Source organism: Lissotriton helveticus, chromosome 6 (genome assembly GCF_964261635.1).
Source record: "Lissotriton helveticus chromosome 6, aLisHel1.1, whole genome shotgun sequence".
NCBI lineage: Eukaryota > Metazoa > Chordata > Amphibia > Caudata > Salamandridae > Lissotriton > Lissotriton helveticus.
Genome location: NC_136067.1, coordinates 151,218,306 through 151,230,917, shown reverse-complemented (window position 1 = coordinate 151,230,917; position 12,612 = coordinate 151,218,306). Strand labels below are relative to the sequence as shown.

The 12,612-nt window shown below is 39.8% G+C and overlaps 1 protein-coding gene across 2 annotated transcripts in view; it reads right to left on the bottom strand.

The window, feature by feature from the left end:
* TOGARAM2 (TOG array regulator of axonemal microtubules 2) overlaps positions 1-12,612 on the bottom strand; it is a 315,487-nt gene that overhangs the window by 27,993 nt on the left and 274,882 nt on the right. For both annotated transcript variants that reach the window (XM_078647517.1, XM_078647518.1), the window contains 2 exons: positions 7,768-7,966; positions 2,761-2,977 (listed from right to left, as the gene is read on the bottom strand). In XM_078647517.1, the coding sequence (XP_078503643.1) occupies positions 2,761-2,977; positions 7,768-7,966 (416 nt within the window). The remainder of the gene's footprint in view (positions 1-2,760; positions 2,978-7,767; positions 7,967-12,612) is intronic.

Below are 12,612 nucleotides of genomic sequence, written 5' to 3'. Positions count from 1 at the left end.
GATTAGCATCTTAAAAAGTCACAATATTCCCCCTATTGTCTGTCAAAGTAGTTCCCGTACCCCTTCCAGGTCTCAATCCTGCTTGGTGGCCGCAGAGGATGGTATGTTCCTCCATGAGCTAGCACAGTTGTCCCTAATCTCTACTCTCAGAATTGTGCGAAGAAACAGCAAGTTAGGAATGAGTTCATATTTAGCAGGATCTTTAGGGCTAGGTTTAGAGTTATTAGTGAAAGGATAATAATGGTTGCATGTTTAAATCTTGAAGGTTTCAGTGTGGTGATGTATGTGTAAAATATTTGTGACAATGTAGGAATGCGGAGGTTAGAATTCATGACTGATTCTCTTCAATTGTGACCCCTTATTAAGCAACAACAATAGAAGGAAGTTTTCAACAGATCACTTTTTTTAGGTTTAAATCAGTTTATTGGTAATACCAAAAAACATAGTGAATGGTTCATCACATTGACAAAATCTCTGTAATATCTTGTAACTGACATCAAACACCATACATAGCAGGTTCAAGAAACACCATTTCATTATAAACTTATAAACCAAAGTGTCTCTAATGTGCCTCGCATCAGGTGAGAAAGGCCAAACAAAACGAGGAAAGAGAAGAAATTGGGAGAGACAAAACCAGAAAAACAAAAAACATAGACATTATCAAAACTGCATGCCTACATCCTCTCACCTCCTATCTCCTGGGAGAGATCCTCAGCCCAAATAATGAAGGACCCAACCTTTAATGCATGCCTCAATGGAGCATGCCTAAAAAGCACTCTAATCGTACAATTTACCAGAGTCCATCTCCAAACCCTCCAAAAAACTTCTGGCCTATCCCACCTGTGAAAACACATTATTTTCTTTTGAAGTCTATCTGGAGCCGTATGGGGAAGCCAACCTCTACAATTAACACCTTAGCAACCTCTTTTCGAATCGTCAACAACACTCTTTGCATGGTCAACAACACTCTTTTCCTTGCCAGCATTTTAGGATTGAAGTCAAGCAAAAAAGAGACGGCATGGACACCCCATTGTCACTGTTGTTTAATTGTTAGCTGCACTCAGGAATCTGTCTCTCAGTTCCTAGCATGACTGTACCCACGAGAGCGAGTATCTGCAATACATTCACCACCACGTTATAACGACTCAGCATCTGGCCCATGAAGGCCCACTATCACTCTGGTAATTTACCAATTTAATTCCCCAGATTGAATTTGAAATGAGATCCTCAGCACGCCAATGAAGCTCCCCTCACGTTTGCAGATTACCCAGGGTTTTTATTTTGCATCATTACCGAAAAAACACAACTCTTTTATGGTCAACTCCGATTCTTCTAGGAGTTTCCAATGGGCTTGCCAATTCTGCTCGGTTTTCTCTATTTCTTACTTCGTAGTTTTTACTTTCGTGGTTAGACCCTCCAGCTTCTCCTCAATAGCCTTTGACACGCTCTCAATACAGTCTGTTTTCGGCGCTAGTTCCTGTCTCAGCGCAATTCTAGAGTGCAGTAACATATTTTTTTTACCTAATGTGAACCTCATTTCTTTGGAGGAAGCAAATGTCAGTTCTTGTTGGTTGTTCTTGTGAGCACCTCAGAAGGCTCAACAAAGTCCTCCTTTTGTCATCTTCTAGCAGTCATGGTGGGTCTCTGACATGAGCCTCAATATGCGTGGAATAGCCGGGCCTCACTAGCGCTCAGGCACTGATACACTTGGCGAGTCTAACCTCCTGGCCCCAAAGTGGGGAGAGTCCCTCGAACAACATTATCCAGTATGGGATACTCTTTGCTCACTGGGAAATCAATGTATCTGCTCCTACTCTTGGATCACCCGCCCACCTGTCTCTCCAGGCACCCTCATAACACTGCTAAGCTCCAAGACCCAATAAAGTGCTGGTGCTTTTCAGATCACCGAATCAAGACTGACAATACCAAATCAAGCCTCATATGAGCAGTGTCCAACCGGTCTGAGGACCAGTGGAGGACTTGTAGTTCGCATTCACTAAGACCAAAAAAAGTGTAAACTTACACTAATGTGTAAGCTTACCTTTGTAAATCAGGCCCTCAGTCGCTTCTGTTTTAGCAGCTCTTCAGGTCACAACGGCAAGCAACGTATCGGAGGATTATTCAGGAGCCCCCCCAAAGAGACGGGATCATCTCCAATACTTTTAGGTGTTCTTTTTCTTCAGCCATTGTTTTGGCATTTCTCAACAAAACTCAATATGTACTCAGGGTCAAAAAGCACAAATAAGGTGACAGGACTTTGTGGCCAAATCATTATTCTGACTTCCGAAGTTTCTACTAAGTTACATCATGCTAGACAGTTGCGATTTGTAGGCCGAAAGCAAACTGAGCAAAAGCTTTGAGGTACAAATGGAGTCATTCCTGCAAGGCCCATTTCGCAAAAAGACTTTGAGTGACATAACACAGTTCCGACTGGCACAAAAGGGTCCTAAATGTTTAAATCTTCCCTCCCAACACAAACTAAGATCCTAGACTATCTGTGGGATGCACGAATCTCGGGGTTGCCATCACTGCATTTCATATGGGGTTCTTCATTTTGCGTCGCAAAAGGGTTTTAGTTGTTTAAATCTTGTCTCGCAACTCAAACTAAGATCATCGACTATCTGTGGGACGCATGAATCTTGGGTTGCCATCACTGCATTTCATATGAGGTTCTCCATTTTGCGTTACACCATTTGATACTCTCATTGTCATAACTGTAAATATACCTGGTATGATTTTATAATCACAAGTTTGACTTACCTATCTGAGCAATCAAAGTGTCTAGAACTTTAACTGCAGCACTGTAAATACCAGCATGCTTAGAGTTGAGGTTGTCCGTGACAACGATCACCATAGAGACTAAGACCTGGTGCAAACTGTCTTTCAGGATGGGTATCATGACCATTGTGGACTCCAGGGCATATTGGTTCACCTTCTTATTGGAATCTTGAAGCCTTGGATTAAAGCAATCAAATATCTAAAAATTAACAGAGAGGTATAATGTATTAGGTATTGTGACCGGAAATACATATTGCCGTCACCTAAATTAAAGTTTTAAGTTATCTATCAGCCATGTTATATAGTATTGTTACATTTGTTTGCAATTCACCAAGACCAGGCTCTCAAAAAGCATTAAAGGAAAAGAGTAATAAAATATAGTAATAATAACTTGGTTTTTTTGGATCACGGACATAATATCGACTACAAAAATATAGGCACTTAAAATATCGACTCCAAAATATCAACTACAAAAATATCGAAGTCCTATCTACAAACAGGTAAGTACAAAAATATCGAATCAAAAATATTGTTTACAAATATGTACTTTGTAAAAATATCGAATTTAGTCAAATTAATGTAAAATTAAAAAAATATTAAAATTAAATAACTAAAATATACTTAAAATACTTAAATAACCTTAAAATTGTTAAATAATTAATTTAAGTTATAAAAAAAATAATACAATTTTATTTCTTGAAACATATATATATTAACATAATATTATTAAAAAATAAAAAATATTATTACCGTAGCATAGCAACAGTGTTAAAATTACTATTCCCACTCCAATTAGTGCAACAGTAGGGAAAGCATTGGATAGCGTAGCGGTAAAAATTACTATTCCGACTCCAAAGAGTTCAACAGTAGGGAAAGCGTTGGATAGCGTAGGGGTAAAAATTACTATTCCCACTCCAAAGAGTGCAACAGTAGGGAAAGCGTTGGAAAGCGTAGGGGTAAAAATTACTATTCTGACTCCAAAGAGTACAACAGTAGGGAAAGCGTTGGATAGCGTAGGGGTAAAAATTACTATTCCCACTCCAGTGGGTGCAACAGTAGGGAAAGCGTTGGATAGCGTAGGGGTATAAATTACTATTCCAACTCCAAAGAGTGCAACAGTAGGGAAAGCGTTGGATAGCGTAGGGGTAAAAATTACTATTCCAACTCCAGTGAGTGCAACAGTAGGGAAAGCGTTGGATAGCGTAGGGATAAAAATTACTATTCCCACTCCAGTGGGTGCAACTGTAGGGAAAGCGTTGTATAGCATAGGGGTAAAAATTACTATTCCAACTCCAGTGAGTGCAACAGTAGGGAAAGAGTTGGATAGCGTAGGGGTAAAAATTACTATTCCAACTCCAAAGAGTGCAACAGTAGGGAAAGCGTTGGATAGCGTAGGGGTAAAAATTACTATTCCAACTCCAGTGAGTGCAACAGTAGGGAAAGCGTTGGATAGTGTAGGGGTAAAAATTACTATTCCCACTCCAGTGGGTGCAACTGTAGGGAAAGCGTTGGATAGCGTAGGGGTAAAAATTACTATTCCAACTCCAAAGAGTGCAACAGTAGGGAAAGCATTGGATAGCGTAGGGGTACAAATTACTATTCCCACTCCAAAGAGTGCAACAGTAGGGAAAGCGTTGGATAGCGTAGGGGTTAAGATTACTATTCCCACTCCAAACACTGCAACAGTAGGGAAAGCGTTGAATAGCGTAGAGGTAAAAATTACTATTCCCACTCCAGTGGGTGCAACAGTAGGGAAAGCGTTGGATAGCATAGGGGTAAAAATTACTATTCCAACTCCAGTGAGTGCAACAGTAGGGAAAGAGTTGGATAGCGTAGGGGTAAAAATTACTATTCCAACTCCAAAGAGTGCAACAGTAGGGAAAGCGTTGGATAGCGTAGGGGTAAAAATTACTATTCCAACTCCAGTGAGTGCAACAGTAGGGAAAGCGTTGGATAGTGTAGGGGTAAAAATTACTATTCCCACTCCAGTGGGTGCAACTGTAGGGAAAGCGTTGGATAGCGTAGAGGTAACAATTACTATTCCCACTCCAGTGGGTGCAACAGTAGGGAAAGCGTTGGATAGCGTAGGGGTAAAAATTACTATTCCCACTCCAGTGAGTGCAACAGTAGGGAAAGCATTGGATAGCGTAGGGGTAAAAATTACTATTCCCACTCCAAAGAGTGCAACAGTAGGGAAAGCGTTGGATAGCGTAGGGGTTAAAATTACTATTCCCACTCCAAAGAGTGCAACAGTAGAGAAAGCATTGGATAGCGTAGGGGTTAAAATTACTATTCCCACTCCAAAGAGTGCAACAATAGGGAAAGCGTTGGATAGCGTAGGGGTAAAAATTACTATTCCCACTCCAGAGAGTGCAACAGTAGGGAAAGTAAATACGTCATATATTATTTAAAAAAATATAAATTAATATCTAGAAAAAATTAATTTAAAGTAATTACCAATTTAATATAATATAACAATTAATCAATTAAAATTACACTGTAAAAATAATTATTACTATTAGTTACCTATTAATCCAAATTAATTACAAATTAACAATTAATTAATTAACAATTAAAAATTAATTAACAATTAATTCAAATTAAATACAATTAAATAAATTGAATTATTTAATTAATTATAAATAAATTACTTCCCACCCAATTCCCCTATAAGCCCACAACCCGCTACAGAAAATAAATTAGTAACATTAACATAATTAGCAATTAACTAATTAAATAAAATTAATTGACAATTACAATTTAATTAATTACCCATAAAAATTATTTAACAATTAATTCTAAAAAAATACCAATAAATATTTTTACATATTTAATTAATTTTAATTAAATTACTTCCCACCCAATTCCCTATAAACCCACAACCCGCTACAGAAAATAAATTAGTAAAATTAACATAATTAGCAATTAATCAATTATTTAAAATGAATTGCCAATTAAAATTTAATTAATTACCAAATATAAATTAATTAACAATTAATAAAAAATGTATGCCACTAAATAAATTTACATATTTAATTAATTATAATTAAATTACTTCCCACCCTGTTCCCCTATAAACCCACAACCCGCTACAGAATTAAATTACGCAAAAATTAAAAAACACAAAATTCATTATTTAAAATTAATTATAACATAAATACACACTTTTCACACATATAATAACATAAAAAACACTAAAAAAAATCGATATTAAAAATTCGATCATTTTAATAACCTATATTATATACTTCGATATTTTAACTTTCTATATTTTTAATGCTTTTTGCGGTCAAAGCGCCCCGAGACCTGTCGGTGAGTTGGCGCAATACAAACCCACATTAACAATAACAATAACAACATTCGATATTACATTACTTACCTTAAAAACAATATTTTTGATGTCTATATTCTGTCCATTCGATATTTTGTCCAGTCTATATTTTAAACTCGATATTATGTCCATTCGATATTTTTTACTCGATATTTTGACTGTTTACCTTTTTTTTTAGTACTTGCCAATAGGGTTGTCCGTTAAATACCAGATTTTAGTAGTAATCAAATTATTGGTCCTTGATATATTGAATCATGAAGGACGAAAGGCTCTGTTGGCCTGGCCAGAATCTGAACCTATGACCGGTAAATCATATTCAATTCACAACAGCATGCAGTTACAACTCTGAGCTTTGTTATCAGCCACATGTGACATCACCAGTGACAACTAACAGTGTGGCTCACTAGACTGAATCTTCTGAGGGTAACAGATTGGTTAAAGTGATAAAGGATTATGATGGAACCGACCGTGTGTCTTTTTGTCTATGATAAATAGTAAGAATAGAATTGTTGGCCTGTTAGTGTGGCTGATAGCTATACTTTAGTGGGTCTAGTTCTTTTAAATGTATTAAGTTTGAGGAGCATACTGCCCTAAAGAAAACCTTTCTTGGAAAACCATTTCAATTAAAAATGTTTTTTTGATACACCTTACATTAAAATAAACATTACAAAAAAAAATATTTTGCTGAAAACGTTTAATTTAAAAATGTTATTGATTAGAATTAGTTTTGAATATGTTTCCCTGAAATGTTTTGTAAGACATATGGTTTGCAGAGTTTCTGCAAATAAAAAGATAGGTCTTTTTATGCAGAGACTTCGCACTCATAAAGATACTACTCGGAAATCCCTTTGTGAATAGCACAAAATCACACACTTTCATAGAAGTGTACGTTTACCTTTGTGAATCAAGTCCTCAGTAGGGAGAGTGAACCTGAGCAGTGCTACATTATACAAGTACACTGCCTCCCCATACACTCTGGTCCCCGCTGTGCACGTGGTCCTCACCGTGTTGATGTTTGTCTGGTTCAGTCAGGCGTGTTCATCACTGTGAGGAACGTTCTGGTTCCCATAGTGTTTGCTACTCTTGCACAAATGTAGACATGCGTAGGCACTCGCACACCAACGCCCACTCACAATGCACAAGAGTAAAGATGGCATGCTGTGGTAACTGAACAGAGTGCAGCATGACATCATCCACGAACAGTGATCACTTTGAACCAGGGGTTACCGGGGTTCGGCACAGGCACATAATTATCAACACCAGTGTTTGCGACAATCTGACACAAGGTGGCGCTGTCTGGCTAATTTAGAGATGACCACACAACAGTCAATTATTAATTCAATATACATTACAAATGACTATGACCTGCTGCCCAATCCATTCCTATAGCATTGAGGGCCTGGAATAGTCTGAATTGTCACACTTGTAGGAGTGTGACGGTGAGTAGTTATGCTGTTACTATCATTGGCAGCATTTGTAGGGGCAATGTGTGTTGCAAGCTGCAGTGGCCTCGCCTCGTCAGAGGGTCCTGGCACTTTTTTTTTTTGTTTACAAATTAAGCACTGGCCACGATATATGAAATTGCAAGTACTGTGACTGAGGCCCACACAGTTTGAAAGTTCATTGTTCGCCGGTGAACAGGATAGAACACAACTGACCTGCACAATGTTGGCGGTGACAAATTTAGGGTTGTTCTTGCAGTGCTCCAGCAGCAAGGTCACCCCCTCCATCCTGCTCTGGAACTCCTTGGCAGTCATGAGTTTGTTGAGCTCTTTCAGTTGTTCCGTCACTTCTGCAGAGCGGACAATCTGACGCCGAGGGACTAGTTGTGGCGGTGTCACTCCATCAGCGTCAACCCTCAATTAAGAGAGAAAAACAAAAAAAAGCATAAGAATGAAAATCCTTCAGTTGCCATGTAATAGCCCGCTCAGACAGCAAGATAGGTCATCACTGCTTTTTGCTACCTGGAAATTAAGAAATCAAGCACCAGGATAGCCAATCGGTCTGGCTTTCATATGCAATACAGGCATGATCAAATGCTGTTCGGAAGTGTTAGCACATTACCACCGGACTTACTGGCTTCGACAGTGCTTGTTAATAATAACAGTACAAGACACCTAAGAGGAAAAGGCCTTATTTCAACAAATGGCTGGTGGTGGTGGGGGTGGGTTGTTGGGAGGGTGGACACCACTAGCTGGTATGCTACGTTTGGAGGGATTCACTTTTGAGACAAGTGTGTGTCCCTGATGGTTTTACAAAGTGGAGGTAACATTGATTTCAGGGGAGTGAGGGTATGCTATATTTGGGTAATAATTCGGTTTCAACGCAAAGAGGGGTCTTTCAAAGGAGAACAAGGCTTACCTTCTGGTGCATGTGGGTGCACTTTGTCTCCTGTACCTGCAGTGGTAAAATGTGTGCGGGAGGCAAGCTGCTCTTATGTTTAGGATGCAGAGGGAGCTTTAAAAAATGTGCACTGGTACCCATTAAAAACGTTCTCTGCAACCCAAACGGGAGGAAGGACAAAACTTTGCCAACACCCACCATCCAACCTTCCTGTGGAAGATGTATGATGGACTTTATAACATCTATTTGACCCCATGGAGAGGACATCGGGCAACAATATTGGCACAGTGGCTGTCTATTGTTTGAAATGAAATGAATGAGTGGTACAGGGTTTACCCACAGATGTTTATATCACCTAAAGGACTTTATTGGATATGGAGGGACCTGCTTCGTTCAATGTAAGGTATTTCTTTGATATACTCTACGCCACTACAATCTATGCCATTGCAATCTATGCTGTGCCGCTGCACTCTACGCCACTGCACTTTTTTTCACACCCAACACCCACCACCCAACCTTCCTGTGGAAAATGTATGATGGACTTTATAACATCTATTTGACCCCATGGAGAGGACATCGGACAACAATATCGGTGCAGTGGCTGTCTGTTGTTTGAAATGAAATGAATGAGTGGTACAGAGTTTACCCACAGATGTTTGTATCACCTAAAGGACTTTATTGGATATGGAGGGACCTGGGGTTTTATAGCGAAAATAAATATCCACCACAGAAATAATATGTATAGACTTGTTGTTTTGGTATCAGTTTTTTTTATATCGCATTGGTTTGTATCTAATGTCATCATTTTCTTGCAATTATCTTAAACATATTTCTAGTCTACTTTTTTTTATTACAGGGATATATTTACTTAGATGGTTTAGATGGGAGTAAAGATTAGATGATCCTAGTAAGGCCAGATCCTAGTGAGGCGATGTATGTTACTGCATGATTTGTTCTGTAAGCTGGAAACCTCCCAGAAATGTGGTTAGAAGGCCTTACCATCATGTCTCTAAAGATGGCCAAGCACTTAGACAAGCAACAGCACGCAACCACATATTACCATCAGGACACAATTTTGCAGACCAAAATTCATTGAATTTACTCCTGAATAGAAACTATTCACATCGTGGCCCCTTAATATGCATGCATGCGACAGAGGTGTGCCTCTGGGATGGCCATTAATTTTCCTCAATTTGCCAAATTTGAGCTTAAGTGAAAAAGTGATGGGTGGAATTCTTGAATGAATCCCACCACTGATAATTACTCTGAGCTGCGTTCCAGTCCAGCCTGCTTTTAGGTCGAAGCCTACTGGAGAGCCCAACGGCCTGGCTTGCTGAAGACATCTTGGGGAGGTTCAGGATGCTTCCGCCCATTGCTTATCATTGGCTTTATGGTTTGTAACTCGCATTTGCTTACTTTCTATTTGCTGGCTTTATTTGTTTTAGGCTGTCCAGCATGTCTTTGTCCATCCCGTGGAGCATTGCCTGTTTACCATTGCTACTAATATTATTCCACAAGTGCTCTCTTTCTGTAAACAGGCCTTTAAATTGTGTTCTTATCTTGTCACATTTACTCAAAGACGGAATTCAAATGTCAGGCTCTGTCTTCTGAGGGAGCTTGGTGTTTACTATTCTTTCTCTGACTTCAAAGTAAGAGGATTTATATGAAAATCTTGATGTGAAAGGAATGGCTTTTTTTGTAGCACACAAAAAATGCAAACGCTTGTGAATGAGCTGTGCAGATATTTTAGAATGTATCAGAATTAGGAAAGCACAAATGAAGCACATTTTTTTGTAATTCTGAAGTGTGGTGGAAACAAATAATTTAATATGATCAAAAGAAATCAATACATTAGGTGATGACATTTCCACACCTTATAGTTTGTGTGATGTATACTTCTATCAATAACACTGTATGTCTGTGCAAATATAATCGTCATTACAATTGAAAATGTATTGTCTGTAATGGCAGCGAGCTACCACACCATGCATACACCACTTTACGCCGACCCACTCTACTTTGTAGCATTCCATATCACTGCACTCTACTTTGCACCACTCCACTCTGCGTCACTGCACTGTACTCTGCACTACTCCACTCTATGCCATTGCACTCTACGCCAATGCACACTACTTTGTACCACTCCACTCTTCTCCAATCCACTCTACGCCATTCTAATCTACTCTGCACCACTGCTCTTTATACCACTCTACTCTAAGCCACTCTTCTTTACTCTTCAGCACTCTACTGTTCGCCACTCTACAACACTGCACTTTATGCCACTGCACTCTATGCCAATGCACCCTACTATGACCCACTCCACTCTACACCACTGCACTCTACGCCATTTCACTCCAAGCCACTCTACTCTATGCCACACCACTCTATGCACTTCACTCTACCCTGAAACAATATACTCTACGCCACTACACTCTATGCCATTGCAATCTATGCTGTGCCACTGCACTCTACGCCACTCTACTTTAAACAATGCACTCTATGCCACTCTTCTCTGCGCCAATCTATTCTGCACCACTGCACCCAATGCCACTATAATCTGCAATACTGTACTCTATGCCACAGCCCTCTTTCGCCAGTCTATTCTATTCTGCACCACTGTACTCTATGTCACTGCTGTCTATGCCAATGCACCCTAAACCACTGTACTGTATGACAGTCTACTCTGCAATCCTACACTCTCCGCCACCAAACTCTATCCCACTTTACTCTGCAGCACTGTTCTCTAACTCACTGCACTCTATGCCTCTCTACACTGCACCATTCTATGCCACTGCACTCAATGCCACTCTACTCTGCACTCAATGCCAATGTACTCTAGGCCACTCTACTCTACTCTGCACCACTCTAATCCATGCAAAAGCATTCTCGACATTGCGTTGTATGCCTCTGCACTCTATGCCACTGCACTGTACACTACTGCACATTACGCCACTCCACTGTACACCCCTCTACGCAACTCCACTATATGCCAAAAAACTCTATGCCACTCCACTCTACTCTGTCACTTTACTCCACTCTACAACACTCTACTCCACTCTATGTCACTCTACGACAGTCTACTCCACTCTACACCACTCTACTCTACGACAGTCTACTTCACTCTACACAGCTCCCTCCATGCCACTTTACTCCATTCCACACCACTACACTAAACGACACACTACTCCACTCTACTCTACTACTTCACATTGCACAATTTCGCTGTACACCACTCTATGTCACTCCACTCTACAACACTCTATGCCTCTCCACTCCAGGACACTCTACTCCACTCCATGCCACTCTCCTCTATGGCACTAACTTTTAGTCATGCTGAACAACAGCCACGCTGATGTACAACATGTCTAAAACACATTGACAAAACCAATAGCCCTTGCATAGGTGTAGCTAGTGGCTTTGCCAACGCTTGTTTCTTACTACAGACAAAAATTAGCTATGGTTGCTCTAACAGGAACAGTCCAGTCTGAAGAGCTAGGACACACATGAAGGGAAACACAAGACAGCACAGACTAGTTTTGGTCTTGTAGAGCATCATCAGTGAGGTAGCAATAATATGGCTTGGACCCACGTATGTCTGTTCAACACCGACAGAGGTCTCACTGACAAAAGCAAAAAAATGGTGGATAGAATGATAGAATTAGTCTAACCCACTTGTAACTACTTTGGGCTGCATTCCAGTGCATTGTTTTTTGCAAAATATGGCAGTACAAACAGGAACAAACCACAAGCAAATTAGCATTGATCCTGCTCCAAGAGAAAAAACAATTATCCAGAATGCGGCCTGAGTAATTACAGATGGATATGGTTAATGCAACTCATCATTTTCTTTGTTTATTCTGCTGCAAAACACAGTCCAACATCCAAACCTCATGTCCAACAATGAAATTTAGTAGAACGGCCAGAGCTGCCGACTTTGGAGCTGGGGAACCAGGTTTGAGTCTCGGCCTGGGTTCAACATCCTGTGATTCTGGGCAAATAACTATTTCCCCGTGGCAACCAAAAATGAATGCGTACTTTTGTAATATAACTTGTGCTAATGTAAAGTGATCCAATACCTTCGGGTTGAGTTTGCACAATAGAAAAAAACTGGAGAAAAAAAGCCCTAGAATTTCCACAAGGAATTTTCCCCAAAGCCATTG